Source organism: Poecilia reticulata, linkage group LG23, assembly GCF_000633615.1.
Source record: "Poecilia reticulata strain Guanapo linkage group LG23, Guppy_female_1.0+MT, whole genome shotgun sequence".
NCBI lineage: Eukaryota > Metazoa > Chordata > Actinopteri > Cyprinodontiformes > Poeciliidae > Poecilia > Poecilia reticulata.
In genome coordinates, this window is record NC_024353.1 from 4,744,231 (window position 1) to 4,767,710 (window position 23,480).

Consider the following 23,480-nt stretch of genomic DNA (forward strand, 5'->3'; position numbering starts at 1 on the left):
GAGAAGTTGATTGGACTATGGCAAAAACAAGAAAAAGACAGGGAGGGAGGGTGGGGGAAAAAAAAAACAAACAGAGGAACGAGAGAGATAAGGCAAGAAACACAAGGTGACAAGGATGGAGACAGAAGTGACAGTGTACTGCAACCCGGCCTAAATACAAACGCTTTTATCTGTTGACACCCACTACCTCCTGACATGGCCGTCAACTGTACTTATAACTACAATCTCTGAGGACACACCAGGCTGTCACCTTGACACACATAAGCTCCAAGCCAAAGACAGTTTACTTGCCAACACACTGACTCTCGGAGACGCACAGCCACCAGGGGGGTAACACTTTAGGAAACTACAGAGCGCAACACCTTATTGCGCATTACAGACATGTAGATTGGAACGCTGGAGCCATTCCAGTAGGAGACAGGTGGGTGAGATGGGATGAACCCTGGGGTGCCTTGACAATGAGACTGTCAGACTGGTGTCTATGCTAGCTGGTTGGCTAAGCTGCGGCGGATTTGTTGTTTGTGTTATGACAACTCTCCGACCTGCATGCACGGGTCGCCGGTCGGCTCAGAGCTTTGCTTTTTGTGAATTTGTAATGGTGCTTCGGTCCGCGTCTGGGAACATACTTCGATTTTCTCAAACTAATGGACCTTTCAGGTCTTCATGACAACATGCCATTTTAGGCTTGTAGGTGGCACGCTTTGGGGCTGCTCTCACAACAAAACACCTCCCTTAAAAGCGACAAAAGGTGAGTGCTGAACAAACGGTAGATGGACAAATAGACAAAAACAGAGATGGATGTTTTAAACAATTGGACAGAAAATAAAGCTTGGAAATAGAAAGATTTTTCTATACTATTCACTTCAAAAACACAAAGTCTTACCAAGTGTTTTTAGTCTAGTTTCTAGTGCAATTATCTGATCTGATCTGACAGTAAGTGCACTAAGATTACATTTAGTAAAATTGGAATAAGACAAAAGTAACTTACAAGTAACATTTCAGAACAATGGAGCCCTTTTAAGGCAATAATTTCTTAATATTGACGAAAACGTAATAGTTATAAGGAAAATATTCTACCAGTGGAACAAGACATTTTCCCCATCTTATAAATAATAATTCTACCTTAAAAGTAGTACTTTTATAAGTAGTACTTTTTCCATCAATGTTAAGGAATTACCTGGAGCAGATAATGTAGACCTGTTTAATATATGAATCACATTTTATCCTTTTTTTTAGATTTGTGTGTGTATTATCTCAATACAGTTCTGAAGTGAAGAACAGAAACTAGGTTCTTTACGAAATACAATCCAATTCACAATGCATTGTGAATTACTGATGTACTAAATAGAAGATGAGGCAAACCTTCATTTTAACTTGTGAATTTGGCCTCTTTGTAACTCGACTCAGATTAAAAGCAAGTAATTAACCCTTTTTTAACATTTTGCTGTTATAATACACTCTTGCTGTATATTCTCATCATGAAGCGAAAACTTTAAATACATCTACAAACGAATGTGAGGACACAGGGACTTAAGTCGACAAATGTGCATTTGTCGACTTAAAAATGTTGTCATGTGCAACTACTGAGTTTTCTCACGCTTTTCGAGATGAAGGGCTCACCACAAACTTCCCAAGTTGAACTTATCTCAGCTCTTGTCAAAACAACCCATCAGCATAAACAGGCAGAGAGGAAGATGTAGGAAGAAAGAGGGAGGGGCGGATACAGCGGACAACCAGAGGAGATCAGCGCAGTGATAAGGTTGAGTGCGCCGTCAATAAACAAAAACACACACTCGGAGATGACTTTGCTGTGACACGCAGGTTTGCAAAATGAGTCTCGTCTCTGAGCAGATGGTTGGAGACTGTGTGTGTGTGTTTCTCTGATCATGTGTGCATGTGTGTTTGACCTTGACATACAAGCTTATGCTGCTGCCAAACTTCTGACTGAGCAACATGAGACTGCTTTGGGACGATACTAATACACCTGCTCACGCACACGCACACACAAAAACACATTCAGGTGATACCAGCAGGTGCAACATTTACAACTGGATGTACTGTAAGTTTTCAACTTTTTTTTTTTTTCCCCACAGTATGCAAGCTAGGATGCCACCACGAGGTGACACTGTTTCCTTATCATTTTTCACTCTATGGGAAAGGCAAAAAGTAGTGTGTGTGTGTGTGTGTGTGTGTGTGTGTGTGTGTGTGTGCATGCCTATTTGTTCTGCAGTGCTGACAACCAGGCCCTACTGTAGTTTTAACTCAGATCATTGGCTGTTATGGTGCTCTTGTGCAGAACTTGTCCACACGGCTGCAGCCAAACACAAAGAACAAATGATCAAGCACACACACTGGAACAGAAACAGGAGCATGGCTAAACTGGGAAACATCTGCAGCCAGTCTGCAAAGCAGACATCCTGCTGTGATTTCTTCCTTTGATTATTTGCCATCAATTCTTTCCAGGGGAGGTAATAACAAATACTCTTCTTGTAGTCCAACCAGACTGTTTTGTCACTGCTGATTCCGGTAAACCGAAGCCAACTTTCTCAACGTCTTTATTTCAAAACTGTGGTGCTTTACAACACCAGATTACACACTCAGTTGCAAATCTGTTACATAGAGAGTCCTACAGTAAATTAGTTTTCTTTTGTAATGAATTATTGTGTGAACAAACATATTCGTGTTTGTATGTTTAATAAGAAACACACAAGAAATTGCATTTTTTATTAAATGGAAAGAATGAAATTGTGAATTGTGTTTTTTTTGTTTGTTTTTGTTGTTTTTTACATTCATGGAATATCAACAAAGTTTTGCTCACATTTAAATTGGAAATGCATCTGATAACACTACGTAGGTCTAGTTTGAAAGACAGGGTGAATTTGTGAGAAAAAAAAGAACAGAGATCAATCCTGGATTATGTTGGCCTGTTTCTCTTCCAAACGTATTATGTGCAATGTATTGTGACCTCTAAAGAACCATTGGATTTTGAATAAAAAGTCAGATGGTCTCCTTAAAATAACATATACATATATATGTGCTGCTGTGTGGTTGTTATTACCATTTGAATGTGTGGGAGTTAGGGCTACACTACAGGTGTGTGTACGTGGGGGTTTTGTGTGCGTTTGTGAGAGTCTGTATCCAGGAGCCGGAGGCCGGCCAATCCAAAAAGCCATGAATGTGTAAACAATGAGCTTTGCAATTCCCAATCAACACTTCCACACCGCCCACGCCTCGTAATCAGGGAGAGTGGGAGAAAGAGAGAAAAGACACAAAAAGCCATCACCCCCATTCCACCGTAATCAAAGCTGACAGGAGGAAGAAATAACATGCTAATCACCTCCACATCCGGTACAGTCCACAACAGTTCAGGTCATTACACTTTACCTCTTTGGTTTAAAAAAAAAAAATTTGGAATGCATTTATACCAAATTAGATAAATAATAATGCCCAAACTCTGCTGGCACACAAACACCAAAGCGCTGAAAAAATATGACAAGTTTTAAGGGATGTTGAAAGAAGCTAATTAACCCCACAACATGTCACGGTGTATTTTCGGGCTGTTAATTTTAAAATTAATATTTAACGCTCCTTCCTCAACTTTTATCTTTAAATAAATGCCCCTTTTCTCCTGACGCCGCTGCATGTTGTGTACGTGCTCATTTCTACCAACTTCTGTCCCTGCAATCTCTTCTACTTCCCTTGCAAAACACTTAAGAATTGATGAGAATCTTCCCGAACCTGAGGACTCTCTCAGTTCGTCGTGTTTTGCACGACCCCTTCACTCACATAGATGACAGATTCACAAACAACGTCTCGGACACAAAACACAGTGTTGCTGACAGGCTGCTTGACCCTCTGTCGGGCATTGACAATGGAGAAATGACACATTTACATCATGAGATGTCAAAAGAAATTCTGACCCAAAACTCCACCTACTGAAGTAACAGGAAGTTATGGGAGTTTAAAAATGTTAGTATCTCCAAAAGCTCTGAATACAGAAACTGAGTAATACCCATATTGAAGATCTCCAAATGCCTCTTATATGCCTTGGAGTGTTTATAGCGTGTAACTGCAACTGCACATTTGCTGTGTCAGTCCTTGTAAAACACTTCGTGATAATACAAAAATATGAGAAGGAGCTACCTGGCAAAGTCGAGGTCAGCCTCTCTGGACATGGTGATGTTGGTGAGGTTCTGTTGAAGGACAAAGATGTTTCTGCACATCTTTTTGATGCCAGACTCACTGATTCTCTTAAAGTATTGGGCCCCATTGATTAGAATGCAGGAAATGAGATGACCAAGACCTGAAAAAACCCACAAACATAACACAGGTTTATTTGGATGAAAACAGCAGAACATTTACTAAAGAAGAACAAAACATTTCAAATGTTCTCAAAAATAGAGAGCAAAACTCAGGGTCCCAACTGATTTGTTTAATTCTTTTCAGGAGTTCTCAATGCTTGAAAAGGTCATTTAAATAACAAATGGTGAAAATTATGGACGACTGATTTTAGAGAACAGGTTAAGATATATTTGTCAAAATGCCAATTTCTTTGTCCAGATGCGGAAAACATTAAAAATAAACTCCACACTTTTCCAGACTACAACGGAATCCCGAAGTAAGGGAATAAATGACACCGTTTGAAATTTCTACCAGGGTCCAGCTTACCTTCAAATATATACTGAAACTTGTGCTGCTGCAAGGCGGCTCCCATGGCTTCTTCAATGGCTGAGATGTCCTTATTCAGTTTGACCACCAGGGGGTCGTAGTCCATGCTTTCCACGTTGGCCACAATAGCATAGTTCCCCTGCTTGGTGAGGGGGATCAGGTAATGGAAACAGTGTACCCTGGAGTAAAGCAGGGGAGCAGAGTGGAAACGGAAGAACAGAGAGAAATCTTGAAGCATAGTCAATTGTAAAACTTTGCACTTAATCAGTCATTAAATGCACATCATTCCTCAAACTATCATTTACAATTATATCCCTCAAGAACGTCCCAGTCACCTGCTGCTATTATAATAGTCTTCTAAATCAGAATTAAGTAGTTATAATGTGAGCTGTCTACCTGCTTTTAAACTCTATAATTCATACAGAAATTCTTCAGTTTCATAAGTATTCAGCATAAATCCACTTATTCAACTATGACTACATCACTGCTGGATATCGTTAAGCTACAAAGAGTGCTGGAGAGCACCGCACTGAATATGACACATTTTCCTTAAGGGCGTTAAAAGAAAAGCAAAAACATCATGTAAATAAAGAGCACACTCTCAATGCTGTTATGTAACCATAGTTTCTTTTATACTAGAATATGTATGTTTTGCACCTAAAAAACAACATTGTTTTCAGAGCTTTTAGGACGATGCACTTTAAAAAGAAAAGAATGCAGATATAAAAATTGCAGCTCTTTAAGATATATTGTCAGGGGGCTCAAAATAATTGGACAGTTGCCTCAAATAGATTTCTAATTGGACATTTGCAAGTGACGTTCCCTGCAAAGAAAAGTCCTGAAGGATATGCGATTACCTGACCTTTGGTTCACCCCTACATTGGAGAAAAATCGGGCACATCACGAGGAAAAAAAACTTTGCCTGTGGCTCAGCAAAATAAAAGGGCATTAAGATAACAAGCTATAGTTGAGCAAAGTATATTGTTGTTTCCCTGAAGAAGAGAAACTGAAAAATAATATCAATCATTAGAGATTATTGCCGCCCACTTATCAGAGATTGAGTAACAGGACTAAAAGGCCCAGAAGAAAAACCCTGACATTCTCCAATGACACCCTCTGGTTCATTCTAGAGGACTCAAAGACATTCCCAGGTCAGAAGGGATGTAGTTCCTCTGAGCTCTGGGTCTGTCTGTCCCGTAAAATGATCTGAGTGGGACAAGACTAGAGAACCTGGGAGGTGTTCATGAGAGATAGAAATCGTATGACTGAACCACCTAAACCGACTCCTTTTGATGTGGAGGAGAAGCAGTTCTACTTAAAGCTAATCACCCAATCTCTTAGGCCAAGTCTAGCAAAGGTGTGAAACAAGCTGACATCAGCACGTTGGTTCCAGGATCTCATACTTTTAATCATGATCCGAATCTCCTGACAATAGATGAAAGTTGGGACAAAGATAGCCCAGTAAATCCAGAGCTTTTGCTCTTTGGATAAGCTCTTTCTTCACTATATTGCAGCAGATAAAGGCTCAATCCATCTATAGATCACCTGCTCTATCACTTACTTGAACCCCCTTGTGGCAGAATCTGACCCCGACTCTGGAAAAAGCAGACTGTCTTTTTCTGGTTGAGAACCAAGACCTCAAACTTGCAGCAACTGACTTTCCTCCTAGCAGCTAAACACCGAATAGTTATTACCAAAAACAACAAATACAATATTAAGATTCCTAAATAAGGCCAAACCCCCAAAATACCAAATGTAGAAATTACTTCCTCACTCCTCTTGTTCTATGTTCTCTAACATTTTTGTGAGCGGTTCTTTAGCTCCATAAAGAGCTATCTTGACTAACAAAGTCAATACATTTTAAATTCCTTAGTCACAGTGTCTAGGGTGGAAGAACATAAAAATTATATGGGTAAATGTCTTTTCCCCTTCGGCAAAAGCCAAAAAGCACACTGCATATTGAATTCCTCCATCTCCCCATCCCTCCCTCTCAATTCAATCGTTTCCCCCACTAAGCTACTGTAGATCCTTTCGTTAACCCCCAACACCACTTTAGCCTCACTCATCTCTCCTCCTCCCTCTTCTCTCCCTTCCTTGCCTCCTTCTCTCTTCCTCATGGCTTCATTTAGCTGGTACCACTATCAGGGGAAATTCGCTAGATGGGGAGAGTCAATGGAGTGTAGCATATAGCTAGACATCAGCCTCAGGGAGGGTTTTCAACTGAAATCATCAACAATATTGCATAAGCTACATAATGGACTACAGGGAGGGATGGAAATAAAAGAGGATGATGGAGGACTATTAGTGGTTCTACGGGAGTGAAAAAGTATATGGTGTGGTAAATTAACTTAGACATTGACATTCAAAACACATACTGAAGATAATGCAGTTCTGAACTGGAGAATTCATTTATGAGGACAAATCATTTTTGCACACTGGATTTGACAACACGTTTTCTGTGCTGCTGTGTTAAAAAAAGGTTGACAAAACATAACTATGTCAATGCAGTAATGTTATTCATGCAAATACAAATATGCAGTAGACACAGTCAATGTAGTCATGAGGGGGGAAAAAACAACTTTTACCATACAATCAACTTCAAGTAAAATTTGAATGAATTTAGCTGATGTTTAGCAATTAAAATATAGTTTATTTTTGTCTTTTACTTTTAATTAAATAATGCTATTTTCCAGAGATGACAAAAAACTCAACGTTTAATGGGGTATCAATTTTTTTTTGATCAGAACTATATGTAAGTTGTGCTGCAGTTTTAGTGGATTAGGTGAAATTCCCAAATGCATTAAGCAAAGCCTTAAGCATCGTTAAAAAACCCAAAGTTAATACGACACAAATACATATGAACTTTTGACTGAAATAGACAAGACAATAACAATGTAAAACGGTTTCAAATTCCTCAGTTTTGTTTTCTTACCTGACCTCCAGGTGTAACACCAGCAGACAACGATCGGCGATATCCTGGAAGCCCCGAGACAAATCGCTCAGAGTCTGGAGAATCTGCTCCCTGCTACGTTCGCTCTCACCAAGCACCTGGCTGTCTGCAGTGGATGGACAGGCACCTGAGTACAAGCAAACACGATACAGGAAATCAGACTTCCTGAACATTTAGCTTAAGCTTTTGTCAAAGAAAAACGTTTTTTATTTTTACTGTGAAAACCTTTAGTCTAACATGCACTTCACAGGGATATTATAGCATAAACGTAAATGACTCCAGCTCATTTCCACATCTGTAGCAGCACCTTTAGTTCAACTTCACACAATTGCCGAGTCCTTCATCATGTTCCCCATACTTTCTTCACACAACTTGTGCTGAGGCAGCAGGAGCATGTGTCACTGTACAGCATTGTAAGCGACACAAAAGAGCCGATTGTGCTTGTGTGAACGTGAGAAAGAGTCTGAGAGCACGATGAGCATAAATTCAGCTCAGTGTAGATCAATGGCCATAAATTAACAAGAGGAGGAAAAGGAGAGAAATTGGCCCCGTCACTCATATGTAAGTCTATTTGGCCAATGAGGCATGCGTGGATGTGTAAGCAATGTGTGTGTGCGCGTGTGTGTGTGTGTGTGTGTGTGTGTGTGAACAGAAAGTGACTGTTGAGCAGGAGAATGCAGGGGTCCAGGATCGATGTGCCGCAGTCAAAGCCACCTCCCTACTTATTCTTTCTGCCCTTCCGAAGGTCACACATGAATGCAAGCGGGTACAAATCAACACACACACACACACACACGCACACACACACACGCATACAAACACAGGTACGAATGTATGACTAAGGCCGGAGTAGTGGTAAACTACTATAAGCCTGCAGTGATGTGCCGTTCTGTACCAACTGTGACAGATACAAATTCATTTAAATTAGAACATTTTATAAGGCCAATTAAAAAAAAACAAAAAACAAAAAAAACTGGGAGGCTAGAATAAAATTGTTATGCTTAATTAGTGCTTTCAAGTGGTAAAGCAAATATTCCCTAAATTATCCCATACAGTAGGGCAAGCTGGGAGCTTTACTTTGAGCTTCAAGCATCCAGCATGCCGAGGTGAGTGAATCATCATCAGTGGAGATAACCTAGCATTTTTTTTAATCTACATTTGAGTCACAGTTGCATTGCTTCTGTAGTAATGGCTCTCATATGGTGAATGATAGTCATAGAACTCAAGCTGTGGGATTTTTCAATATAATAAAATGAATTAATTCAAAAGCCTACGTTATATGGTGCGTACATTACAGTATCAAAAGTGACGTAAGGCAATGCTGGAATGGTACTGCTCTTGGATATCGAGACGTCCTATGCACTACCGTTACATATAATGCCTGTATAATATTGAACAAAGAGATGAAGACTTTTAAAATAGCATTAAGCTTAAGATAAACCAAAAAAAACTACTCCTGTCCTTTTGCATGACAGGATTTCCCTTTTCAAAGATTATGTCCGCTATTCCACTGCTTGGGGATGGTGAGTGCAACCCCAAGAATGTTAAATCATAATTTGCGTTCTACTGCCCCTACTGCACTTACTTTAAATGAATCTTTGCAAGATAAGAAACCGATGGCCTTGAGAAAACAGCAGCGAGGTGTATGCTCTGCCTTTCCAATCAACAAAGCAAACACAGCCAGCATTGTGAGTGACAAACTGGGGACAGATGCTCTTACAGTTTGTGCATCTGACAAAGAGCGATAAAAAAAAAGCAGGGAATACTGTTTCTCATTAAAACCTTGCATGTTTGTTATGTGTCGGCCGGTGTGCACAGACGTATTCGACGAATGTATGCGCTGTATGTGTAAGCTGACATGCTAATTAACAGTCTCCTTGAGTAAACCTGATAATGCGTATGTGCAGTGTGTGGGAGGACACAATGGTGCAGTGTCGGTCTCATTTCACTACTTGCTGCAGGTAGAGGCAGTGAAACACTTTGTGTCTAACTGAATGTAGACAAGCTTCTGGTTTCTTTAAACATATAAAATCCAGCCGACGATGGAGAGAAAAATAAATTTTAAGGATGAAAGTTACTTGTAAGCACATTTATAAGACTGCAAATGAACTACTACAGTCCAGCCCTCTGCTGTCCTCTGATACTTATCTGTTTTGTTTCTGCACGGAGCCTAATTTAGACATGTTATTCCAGTGGATGTATATATTGTTCGTACATTAGATCGTTCTCGTCTACTGACAGGTAACGTTACAGTGGTTCTAATATGTTTACATGAGCTCAACACCAGCATGCACCTCAACATTCTGGGCTTTTAAGGATGAATTTGAACAGTTTTCAGGGTGCAACAATAACACCAAGTACAGATTCAAAGCAGGATTGAAATGATTCAATTTTGGGTGTAGAAGTCTTGATCTACTACAGATTTACTTTTATCCGTTTATGGTGAATATTACAGATACAAGCTCAAATATATACTCACCCCAGCAATAGCACCGCCGGCTGGATACTGACTCAAGTGGCAAAAATAAAAGATTTTAGACCTGACTTAGGCTTGTGCCCTAAAGAGTTGACTTGGACTTCCCCCTCAAAGACTTGGAAAAAAAAATTATTTGTTAGCATCTCTGTGTCCCGACCCCATGAGCTATGTGGCACAGTGAGAGGAAGTATGTTTGGAGTAGTCAAGGTGAGCCTTTCAAACATCCTGTGGGGGTGTGATGCTACAGGAAGTACAATGTTGAAAGAATAATAAGGGGAGACTGCCTCCAAATTCTACAGCTTCGCCTCAACGCAACAGCTGGATGGCTGAACTTGGGACACACCTGGGTTTTTCCATCAAGACAACAATCCCAAACACACATCAAACCTGGTTATGGAATTGATTAGGTAGTACGACAATCTGCATAAATAAATTCCAACACTTTTATCAAGGAGACTGGTTAAAAATCCAACCAAATTATTATCTAAAAGTTGGTGAGGTATATTTTGCACAGATTTATTTTGAACATATTAAATAATTGAGTGCATGTAGTCTTGATTCTTTGTTGTTTTTAAAAGTCCATCTGGATGTTTTCTGTATCATAACTGAATCCTGCAAAAAGAACAGCTCGAGTGCATCCATAAAGCTCCACCATCACACCAAGGGAGAGAGAATAAATAAGCTTTTTACCACCACTGCATCCGTTAGAGGCAAATAAAGGATGCAGTGGTTATTTGCCATATGTTTGCTCAGGTTACCACTAGGATGGCTACATAAAAAGGTTGCATTTTTCATTTTGGGATTAAATAACATGTTACATAAACGTGTAAAGGAAACAAGACTGTGAACTCTTCAGGGTTCAGTGTATCTTATTTCCTCTCTTGGCTTGTGGTTGTATCTGCTGGAAAGGACATGTGTAACAAGCTCTGGTCCTGGGGCTGTTTTTCCCCCCTACTAAGTGTCAATGTATATGCACATGGGTATATGCATGAAAGTGACTTGAAGGCCCGTTTCCTCTCGTGTGCATTACAATCAGTCACTCTGACACAGGAAAAAAAAGGGATTACTGTGGCACACGCAGCTGGAGGTCTCTCCAGGGGGTGTCCATGAAACGCACCAGCACAAACACACACACATAAAAAAAAACACTCCGTTTCCTACTGCTGCGGGCCTATGCTGCTTTGATGATGCGAGGGAGGTGTCACAGCATGGGGGGCACCATTAGAGTCAGGGACAGACGGGCAAAAGGAGACGACTCATTGGTCCTGACTGACAACTTTTCTGCTCTTTTTTTCTCTGTTTATTGAGTTCCCTATAACCAAATTGCAAACGATCTTAGTTATGACTTGTTTTTATCTGCATGGCTGAACATGAGAATATGTATGTGCATATCCTGTGTCTTTTCACGCGTCCAAGTGGCGCGCATATGCGCCAGTGTGTTTGTGCTCTGCGTTTATCCAATTATTTTTGAATTTCTTCTAAGGCAAACGTCCGTTGCTCGCCATCTGCAGTAGATGAGGGTGGGAGACATTAAAGAAGGAGATCAGCCACAGAATCTTCACACAGCATGCAAACAGAAAGGGACATGTAATGCTACACGCCTAATTTTACCCTCTCTGTCCTGCATTTCAGAAAGGTGTTACGGAACGACTCATCTTGAGAATAACAAAAACAACCAGGCAAGAAGATTGGAGATGTTCAAAAATGGAAAAGTACAGGACACACTCAACAAGAATCACGAAACACACACACACACACACACACGCACGCACACATACACTTGGGGGGGAAAAAAACAGAAGACAACGTCTTGCAGGGGTTTAGTGATGAATGATTTGTGAACGACTGGCTTGGAAATAATGGAAGACATTATTTATTTTGCTGCCTCTGGTGGGTGAAGAACATCTGCAACTAAACTAAACTTTCTATCCAGGGAAACAAAACAGCAGACGAATAGAAATCTGCAATTAGTCTAGATGAGTTATAATACTGGATGATTCCGAAAAACAGGAATGAATTGAAAGCTACTGAGTGAACAGAGAAAAAGAATTGACAACATAAATACAAGACCATCATCTCCAACTTCAACCAGTCTTCCTGGCCGGCCTCCGAACTTAACAGAACACCATCTTAATTAACTTCCCTGTCAAGAAAAGTCAAGAGGAAGAACACAGCTAAAGGAGAAAGCAATGGACTTGCTGTGGGTAAGATGAGTTATTCCTAAGAGAGCATCTTGCTGTGAGGAAACCACAATGCCACGTGGTTGAAACCCAAGAAGACGAGGCTGAAGGTTTGTTTCTCTGCCCACGTGTTTAGAAATTGTTGTTGGGCAAAAGGTCTTCAATTCAAACATATAGAACAAAAAAAGCCTTGATAAAGTCTTCATACCGCATTTTTCATGATACAAACTAAATTGTGTCTATGTATTTTATTAGGAACTAGCGCAAAATTGTGACAAAGAAGAAAATGGATGTATTGCTTAAATAAAATACTAATAAAAATCTGAGAATTATAACGTGTATTTCTATCCTGCCCAACCTAAGATAAGGCTTTGTAGAACAACCTGTTGTTTCTACCAGCTTTACACATTTACAATGTGAATTGTTAAGCCATTCTTCTTTGCAAAGCAGCCGAGTCTCAAACAGGATGTCTCCTGAGGTTTGGAAGTAACTGGACAATTCTAACACATGTTGACCCTTTGTTATAAAACATTTCACAGCAGATCTCACTGTATGTTTAGCATCCTTGTTCTATTGGAAGGTGAAGCTGCACCACAGTCTTTTACAGCCTTTAAGACGTTTTCTTCCATGATAGCCTTCAAAGTAGCTCCATCCATCTTCTTGTCAACTCTGATCAGATTCCCTGTCCTCGCATCTGATCAATAAAATACTAACCGCAACATGGCACTCTCTTCATCCAGTTTCACAATCTGTATGGGTTTTCAGGTTCATATGGAGTGTTGGGATTTTACCAATGCATTATGGGCCAAAACACTGATTCAAATAGTGCTCTCATCTGACCAGAGCACCTTCTTTTTCATGGGTTTGTTCATCGAACTCCTATTTGGCTTCCGGCAAACAGAGAACATAACTTCTCAATGCTTTGTCTGAACAATGGCTTTCTTCTTGTAGTTCTTTTCATAAAAATCAAATGTGGATTGCATAATTAATCACTGTAGTATCTGAAGCCTTAAGAGAACCGCTGAACATATTTAGGGGTATCGGGTAATAAAGGAGGCCACACTTACTGAATCGTTAACTGTAAAAAGTGTTTAATAACTATGCATCATTTGAAGCTTGCTGTTGTAATTTCACATAATCTGGATAATAATACTGCAACAGAGATGGCTGCCAGGATGATGCTGCCTTCCAAGCTTTTGTATTCTTGAATAAATATTGTGAGAGCAGATTAATCAGTACTATAACCAGACAGATGATCAGATCCTTTCCTGCTGTCCACCAGATAATCACCAACATTCATGCGCACATCATTACCTATCACACACATGCAGGCTCTTTGCTTTCAAGACATCTGTAGCAATCTCAGAGAGAAAATTCAAAAGATGTTTCAATTTGCATGTGCACATGCAAAAACTGATTCATCAGTGAGAAAGTTGAAGCTATAAAAAATTCTTTTGATATTCTGATGTTAATCTCACAGATCATGCAGCTGCGTCCAAATTCAAGACAAAAAAAATTTTTTTTGAGTAAAAACAAGAAATGTCTCCTACTGGAGAATGTGGCAAACGGAGGGAGGAAAAGAAACCAAAAGGAAAGAGAAAAGAATGAGGCAAAAGAAGTGGAGATTTGGAAAGAAAGAAAAAAGAAAGAAAACGGCAAAACAAGGAGAGAAGAGGAAAATGACTTGTTCATACCTGACTGCTTTTGTAATATAAAATCCAATTTGGAGAGAAATAGACGTGAGCTAGGCGGGGGTGGCGGGTTGGAGGATGAGATAAGGTGGGCACTTTTTTCCCCCCTTGCCGTAGCCTTGTCCCATCTCGCACAGCGCACGGCTGTGTACACACACAAGCACACATCATCCAAGCAAACCCACGCACATGTAGTCCGCCATCAGCTCACCAAACACTAAATAATGAACAATAAGGAGGCTGTCCCAGCATGATAAGTTACTGCCCTATCCTTCCCATTAGTGCCACCCGCAGGAATTAATGATAATTATGTCACGTCCCTTTCCCGCACTTTTATTGAATTCTTATCTGCGAGAAGACGAAGAAAACCGGCGTCAGGGCAAGAGGAAGAGGAAGTGCACACACAGAGAGAGAGAGAGAGAGAGAGAGAGAGAGAGAGAGAGAGAGAGAGATACGGCGGTGACAAAGTCAAACCCAAATAAGAATATTTCATATTTAATTATTTCATTTTTGGAAGAAAAGTTGCGATATGGAGCGGCAAACTAGCGGGAGTTCAATGAGCAATCAGAAGTCTGAAGGCAGAGAGTTGTGACAAAGGCTGATAAAGGTTGAAGGTCTCTTTATTCCTCTCAGAAAAGGTGCATAACTTACCACTCTCCCTGACTGCACACCTAGATATGGCAGTGAACCCCCAAAAGGTTTTTACATATAGTGTAACAGATTCACAACAAAGTTGAGCCCTCTAAAAAAAAAAAAACCCAAAAAACAATTTTTATAATAAAACAGGGTGATGATTTGGGCAAAACCCATTCTGAGTCGGTATATGAAAAATACTAGCTTTTGGATGATGAGGGGAAACATAAATTAGTGTTAAAAAGCATTAAGAGAGTGCCAAGACGCTTCACCCTCATGTCGCTTCGGACAGCCTGGTCTGTTGGCACAAGGCAGGTTGATACTAAGGATTTTTACTGTTGAAGCCAAATTCTGACAACCATCTGCAGTCTTATCAGATGAGGATGTTTGTTTTTTTTTCGGGTTTTTTTCTACACACAATTTTCTTGCAATCTAGTCAGTGCCCCTTGCAGACATGTTCTTATCTTAGCTACAGGAGCAGATCACAGATAGGTCAGCAGCCCATCCTCCTCCAGGTATTACTCATTGTGATTTTTAAGTGGTTATCGACATTTCTCTCTTTTAGATCAACTCTCATCAATTCAAAAATGCTGATTTACAGCTTGGACAACTGCAGAGTAATTTGAGTCAAAGGAGAGAAATCTCTAACCAAAACATTGTCACATTTTTTGGGAGAACGGTGGGATTAGGGCTGGATCTAAGACCTAATTTGGTTTGAGCACCAATTCAAATTAGGGATCAAAGGGATACAGAAGGGGCACTGATTTGCCATAACAAGTTGGGAAGACCTGATTAGACTTTTTAGGCTACCTTCTTCAATGAGGGTTAGGGTTAGGCTTATTTTTATGCAGGTGGTTTCTACCTGCTAAGTAGAAAAACAAACCAACCTAAGCTTTTTACGGCCCTTTCACAGAAAAATAATAATAATTAAGAATTACAAGCACACATTTGCTGTCTTTAAATAAACAGTGCCCTTGGCGAGACCCTCTTTCTGCTGCCCTACACTCAGCCAAGCATTCAGCCACTTCCCCAACAAAGCTAATTCAGCTTTTCCCAATGTAACTCATTAGAAACATAACATAAAAGCAGTGTGAGTCAAGTGGAAAAATCAATCTAAACTTGGACAAAGCCAAGAATGCATTTGAAATGCTCTTTTTTTGTGTGTTTTCCAAATAGGAATAAAGGTTTCAGAAATCTCAAACTGTGTTTTAAAAAAATCCAAGAAAAGAGATATGCTGAGTTCTGACCTAAATAAGCACAACTTTGAACTAGAGATGGTCAAAAGCAGAACAGATTGACTAAGGACACAGAAAATAAACCTTAATTTAGCACTAAATCATTACCTACCGATCACATGCCAGGTTTATGTGCTGTACAGAATTGTTTTTCTTCATTTCTAGATGTCCAATTCCACTGATTGAACATGTAATTAAAAAAAGAAATACAGTAAAGGTGCAATCAATTTTTATTTCCTCCCCCTTGTTGTTCCACCAACCACCCTGGACAGTTTGCCATATTGGCAACATTTAATTCCCAAAGTCCTTATATAGTAAATGTATTATGTCATTACAGAATAAAATGAAGGTTTCCACATTTGCCATACCAAATGTGCAATCAAATCCTCAAAGTAAAATAATAATCGTTTATTTTACTTGTGGAAAAATGTGGCACACTTTGTTGTTTCCATTCATCTCATAGGAAAGAGAGAATGGATTCACAACAGTCAAAACTGTTATGAATCATGTGTCTGAATAGGGTTGAGCAGTTCTAAAGGTTGCAAACTCTGAGCACAGTTTGTTATTTACCCAACAGAGTAGATTTTTAAAATCTTCAACAAAATTTAAGATGGAAAATACTCCTATATTAATAATGTCAACAAAAACTAAGTGCAGGTGATGAACAAGAGGTACGTAAAAGTTGCAAGTTGAGGAATTCAGAAGGAGAAATAGAGCAACATTAATGATATGTTAGGTGATGACTCAGCTCTGGGCGAATGTATGAGTCCTGATTAGGCGATACAATCGAAGACAAGAAGAACCAAGCATAATAGGAGTTTGCGTGCATAGATACGTGTGTTTAGAGGGCTCTTTGACAACTCCAGTAGAAAAGGTAATGAGTGTTTTTCATACATACCAACGGGAACATAATGAGGAACGGGTGAGAGGTGTTGCAACATAGTTAGTGCAAGTACAGATGAGAAAAAAAAACTTTATTCACACCCAGGTCCTGTAATCTGACAATATCATTCTGAAAACTATAAAGTAATGTATAAATCTAATGCTAAACCTGCATGTCTGTGTCATTACCTAACTGCTATAGTTAACGTAACTGCTGCCATTTACTGTACAAAGCACATAAGGAGTCAAAGGGGAAGGTAAATAACTGCAAAAGTAAGAGATTGTTTGCATTTAATAAGTCAAACTCAAAACAATACCGAGTTTGCTGCAGAAGGAATAAACAACAGATGTCTGCGTTGGCGTCATTGTGCCAGACATAAGCAGGGAACGAATTGCATATGTTTGTGTTGGTTTTGTAAATGATAGAACTCGGTGCATTATTTAAGTTTATCAGCAGATTCCGGTTTAACAGTTTATAGGTGTACTCACTGGACATCTGAGGCAGGTTGGTGAAGAACGACCTCAGGCGACCAGCGAGCCACTCCATGCTCTCATGAAGGTTGGCCAGAGCCTTGAGGTCGCTGACGTCTCGCAGGATCTCGTTTTGGGGGATCAATTTGTCTCCCAGATTCCCCGTCAGCACCTCCGACTCCTTAGCAAAAGCAGCGCTGAAGAAGAAAGAAATGGTTCCTCACACAATTATTCATAAATATATTAAGTGTGTGACCACAGTAATGTAATGCAGGCAAGCATTATGTGTGGGTTTATGGCGTTTATTTGTAACATTTTCAAAATAACGTATTGTTTTCCCAGTTAAGCCCCACTTTGTGTTGCTCTACCATAACATTCTCAGAAAATCCATAAACATTTTGCAATGTGATTGCAAAAAGGCTTGATGCGCATGAGGTGCATGGAAAGCCATTCCGTGTTATTCTCCCAAAAAATATTAGCTTTAAAAGCAGATATGTGGCAATATGGTCAAAGCTGGTTTCAACGTTGGATTCTCTAGATAAAGATTTATTCAATTCTAGTAAAAATGTTTTAAAAGAAGCTGATTTCTTAAAAGATAAACATGAGGAGTTACTGAATAAAAGCAAACATACATATACGTGTAACATTAAGATTTCTGATAATATGAAGTCGGTTTGATTAGGAATGTAGGAGTGAATTATTGCCTTGACCTTTAAAGTAATTCACAAGAATAAGCAAAACACGGTTGTGCATGAATAAGTAGCTGGAAGCCTGAGTTTAGAAAGGCAATATATTAATATTAAAAAAGGTATTTTGAGATCATGAATTGTTGGGAGGGGAAAAAAAATCCAGAGAGCATTTAGAAAAGAGTGCAAAAAAGACATATGAAGTGATGAAAACAAAGATGGACTTTATTTAAAATCACTTGTGGTTGAAGGATGATTAAAAACAGAAAAGACAGATGGAAAGAACTGGGAATATTAGAGAACCATGGTACCACAAACTCAGACATATGGACTGGCCTCCAGGGCCACCGGGATGCCCACAAATTTAAGATCCTTCAAACGACAAATTTAAAAAACAAAAGAAAAAAAAAGACAGAATATTGACTAACACTGAGGCGTATTTAGCTTATTAACTGAGCTTTAGTAAAGCACCGGGCTGACAGCGGTGCAGGGGTTAATCCACCATTTCACAGCAATGAAAGCATTTCAAATCAAACGCCCTGATGGTCCCTCTTTCCTTCTTCCATCTCTGAGCTGCTCTGTATGTTTGGGTCTAAAAAAAGCAAGCGCAAGAGACGGAAGCAGAAAGCACTCAACAGATTGACTTTCTCTGCCACATAACCAATTTATTTATTTACTTTACCATTCCACTTCAACGAGCCTCACTGTTCCCTGCAGAGGTGCACATTCAAAGGCTATTTTGATTAGACTCAAACTCCTTTTCGGTTCCTCAGACTCATATTTTTTATTTTATTTTTTTATATTTTCTTATTCTTCTTCACTCCCTTCAGATCCAAGGTGCTTGAAAGAGCAATCATGACTTCTTTTATGGGTATTATTTTTGATTAGAAGCAAAACAGAGGTTTAATAATGTTTAAATAACATTCCTAAAAGTCTGGTTGTATCGGTAGATGAGTCCTAATAACTTCCTTACGCCTGATTGTGTTCAGTGCATACCGTGTAAAATCCTCTTCGTCTTCCCTCTTCTGTCTCGTCTGTCTGGGTTGCGCCATATTTGTCCAGTTTGGAAGGGACTGGAGGAGGCGACTGATGTCCTCATCTTTAGCCCAGGAAGAGCTGATGGTTAGTTTTTCCTCGCACTGGACTATACCCCTGAAGACAAACACGTGAATCCAGAAAAACTCAAAGTTAAAACAGTAGAGTAAAGGAATTTAGACCTTAAACTTCTCTAAATCTTCATATCGTAAACATTCCTAAATCTAAGAAAGACATTCCCCAGAACAAGTTTCAGCTTTAATTGTAAAAGCGGTTCCACTCAATTTAATTGTGTGGCACCTCTCAAACTGTTTTTTCCCAAACATTTTTTTGTTTTATGTTAAAACACTTGTCTATCATAAAAAAAAAATCCTATGAAATATGTGTGAAAAGGTTCAAGGGTTTAAATAGTTTTGCAATAAAACTCGCACTCCACCTCAAGCACTGGCCATAGAAAATACTACTTAGACACACTCTGCAGGTTTTGGCTTTATCACTTAGGGGCCCCGAAGAGAATGACCTGTGACCCAGACCAGATGAGTTCCCAGAGAGTTCTTTCTTGTCCTCAGCAGTTTCTCACTCCTTTTTTCCCCATCATACCTCCTGGCTTTTCTTTACTTGTAAAGTTGTTTGTTGGTCCCAAAGGAGAACATAAGTAAAGCACTTTACAGCTACATATTTTTCTTCCTTTTCGTACCTATAGGCTGTGTTGCAGATCTCCTTGTATTCTTTGAGCTTGTCACAGACCATCTCCAGGAACTGGTTGGAGTACGCGCTCAGATCCTGCATCAGGCTCATGAGGTCCTGGATGGACTTTTCCACAACTACAGTGCTCTAGGTAAAGAGAGAGAGAGAGAGAGAGAGAGAGAGAGAGAGAGAGAGAGAGAGAGAGAGAGAGAGAGAGAGAGAGAGAGAGAGAGAGGCAAAGGAGCATTAGCTTGCAGGTTGTCATTTTGCTGCTTTTCCTTTAGACACGGAAGCAAAGCATTTGTCAATTCAAAATGCCGTACTTTTGCAGAGTCATATTATAGGATTCCTGTTTAAAAAATCTGGCGGTTCTTTACAATGTTGGGAGAAAATAACATGGCAATCTAGCAAATATTTACGGAGGCCAGTTTTTTTGTTTTTGCTTCTTTATTTTTATGGCTGGGAGACACAGAAAAGATGAGCAGAGAAGCTCATCGTATAGGTACGTAGCTGAAGTAACGGCACAGATGTTTCCTGTAATAAACACTGTCGAGGGTTTTTGTCAGAATCTGGATTTCAGAGGAACACCAAGCTCACAATATTTACAAAATAACATAGTTACAGACTAATGCGGACAAGAGCATCGTATACTGTTCAAGTGAGCAAAGACATCTGCTGGGAATAAAACATGTCAAAAAGCTAATAAGGGCTAGGTTACAAATTGTGGATGGCCAAAAGGGCCAAAATACATAAATCAATAAATTAATGTACCATGAAATAAACAGGTGTTTAATTATGTTCTTACATTTATTTAATATGTTTTCAAATCATTAAAATGAAAATGTTTACTAGCCAATGCAGGTAAGTATTTAAATGTGTATTTAATTATTTCAGAATTCCTTTTCCTGGCAGTGTCATCATGAAATGATTTAATCTGGGGTGGGGTTATGGGTGGGGCTAACACTGATCTGTTGAACTCCATCAGGTTCTTTGAAAATCATGGCATACCTAGCAATGGAGGATTTTCGTGAACTTTCCCGTAAGCTTATTTCAGAGATTTTATAATTATCACCCAACGTTGAAGCACAGAATCGTGATGCGTTCGATTTATTCCTCGACTTTATCCGCCACGTGGTCTGGATGGTAGAGATATTTATCCTGCACACAATGGTTCACAAAACAAGGATGTCAAGTATTTCCCTCTTCCCCGTTTTCTTTCTGCATTCTGTTCCGCGCCTGAAAAACACATTTCTCACTTCTCCAGACCTCTCAGGACCATGTCAGAACAACTTTTAAAGACAGATCAGCAAACTACTACATACAGAGAGAAAAGACGGGACTATATTTTCTGGTAGTGTCGGGTCAGATCAAGTCTGCTGTGCAATGTAACAACAGGTCTTCAACTTCTAAACGCGTCACCGGCGGCCAGAACGATGACTCGCGCTGGAGAATCTGTCAGAAGTCCTAATGCTACCAGACGAACGGATGATTCTTCGTGGGTAAGCGAATCGGTGTGTGTGCGCACATATCTGTTCGTTTTGAACTTTTGTGCCGTGTGTTTTTTGGAGGCTCGTCGCGGTGTGTGCGCGTGTGCGCGTTTTGTCACGACGCGCCCATCACCAGGAGCCACAGCAGAGCCGTGACAGCAGCCATTACAGATTAGCCGCTCCTGCGTGACTAATAGCTGGCCCAGGAACAGGAAAGCAGCTTCATATCCCCAGACACACTCATGTAAACACAGAGAGAGGGCAAACTTTTCGAATCACACACCTCTGAGCAACTCAAACGCTGGCAAATAAGATAAGTCAGAATCTTCCAGTTTGCCACTTAACCAATCTATCTTACATCTCTAATAATAATAATTACTCACTATAATTGTGGACATCAGCAGTAGCCCACTCTGCAAATGGCAGTTGTTGTAATAGCAGAGCGGCCATCTCTCTCTCTGTTTCCCTCTCTCTCTACAGATAAGCACAATTTTTATTCAGCTCACTACTCAGGCTGCAAGAATTTAATGTGGACTTCCACTGTTTGTTTAGAAAATGAAAACCTTTATTGTTTTGTCAAAGGTTAATTAAATGGAAATGGCCTTCAGCACAAAGACAGTAAAAAGTCTGACTTTTAGTGATGTCAGCTAAAACGTGCATAAATGAAATCCAGCTGTAAATACAAACGTGACGTAAACCAGTCAACATTTATTTCCAAATGTGAAATGCAAGGAACGCAAAAAAAATAAAAAATATATATATACATACATATTAACATTAAAATATAAATCATTTTCAAAAATTTTGGAGGTCAACAGGTCCAATTTCAAGGTTATTTCTGATGTCAGACCTGTCGATAATTTTACTTGTATAAAGACCAGAACACATGAAAAAAGTTAAAAACACCCTTCATAAAAGGTATAAAACTCTAATCCAAACTAAAATGTTACTAGGTGTTGTGTTAGAGACAGACAATCGCAGAAGTTAATCGTTTTGCTGTATTTAATAATTGGAAAACAAACAAGATTTTTTATTGTTTGATCAATCAGAGACGCTCAATGCAAAATTGTCCAGTTCCAATCGCTGGTCAACAGATCGATCACCTCTAATTGCTGTATTATTAGGATTTACACAGATTAATTGGCTCATAAAACTGTGGGCGCATCTTAAACTGAACTAACCGTCCTAAAATCCAAAAAACCGAACCCTGATGGGACAAAATAATATTAATATTAATGGCCTTTCTTGCCTTCAGTTTCTCCTTCATTCATTTTGTCACAAGTAGAGAAGTCTGCACGTACACACAAACAGCAGCTGCTCCACTGAGGAATGTAATGATCCATAGCAGTGCCCATATCCACGGAGTACTAACCATGGCCTCGTCTCTGCCAGGGGAGCAGCCTTTACTGTCCATGCCTGACTCCCTGTCAGCCTGCCAGGGTGGGAAGAATTACACAGACCCTGCAGGGGAGCTCGCTGTTAGGGTAGTTAATGTGGCAGCAACAACACAGCCCACCCCCTCCTGCTCCCCACACAAAAGTTGGGAGGCAGTAATCACATTCTGTTGCAGAAATGTGATAACTAACGTCCAAAAAGAAATATGAATAGAATTCAAAAGTCGGCCCTGTAAAGAGCAAAATATGCATAAATGTAACTAATGAAGAGATGGAGTGCAACCAACAGCTCCACGAGAAGAGGGAACACCTGTTTCCTGTGCACTGATCAAAAGCCGAAATGGTACAAACATGCATTAGTGCATAAGGAGAAATACACTCAGCAACTGGCTGGCAACTGGAATTTGACTACTTTTTGCTTAAATATTTCTGGCGATAGGTAAGAGACTTAAACGTCAGACCAAGTACAACCAACATTTTTTTTTAATCAACAGTGGAAAGCATGGTGTTATATCATAATCTTAGGTTTAAGGTATATATAAACAACACTTTTGGTTTATTCTTTTAACAGTAAACCAAGATGCCATCATTAAAGGCCCAAAATCAATATAACATTGATTATAACATAGTCATACTCATGATGACTTAAGAGGACCATAAAAAAGATTACTTGTTTGTCACACTTGTTTCACATTATTGAAAAAAAATCATATAAAATATCCCACCTTGGATTTTACACTATATAAAAGACAAAACAAAATTTGAAATTACATTGAAATCCTTAAATTAATTCACATAAACAACCTTTTGTACTACAGTAAAAACCAGAAGATCAGCAGCCTGGTCTGACACAAACAGGAAGTACTGTTTGTGTCAGACCAGGCAAATTCTGATGTCTTAAATCATAACGAATTAATTAAATGCGTCACAACTTTTCCGAGATATGCTTCTAAATTTTCAGTCATAATGAAAAATGCAAAAATCAATAAAAACGTGCAAAAGTAA

The 23,480-nt window shown here is 39.5% G+C and overlaps 1 protein-coding gene across 2 annotated transcripts in view; it reads right to left on the reverse strand.

Moving 5' to 3' along the window:
• The window catches only part of exoc4 (exocyst complex component 4), a 112,908-nt gene that overhangs the window by 5,822 nt on the left and 83,606 nt on the right, over positions 1-23,480 (reverse strand). For both annotated transcript variants that reach the window (XM_008400669.2, XM_008400670.2), the window contains exons 14-19: positions 19,605-19,741; positions 18,869-19,024; positions 17,205-17,383; positions 7,601-7,745; positions 4,669-4,847; positions 4,144-4,303 (exon numbers count right to left, since the gene is read on the reverse strand). In XM_008400669.2, coding sequence (XP_008398891.1) covers positions 4,144-4,303; positions 4,669-4,847; positions 7,601-7,745; positions 17,205-17,383; positions 18,869-19,024; positions 19,605-19,741 — 956 coding nt within the window. The remainder of the gene's footprint in view (positions 1-4,143; positions 4,304-4,668; positions 4,848-7,600; positions 7,746-17,204; positions 17,384-18,868; positions 19,025-19,604; positions 19,742-23,480) is intronic.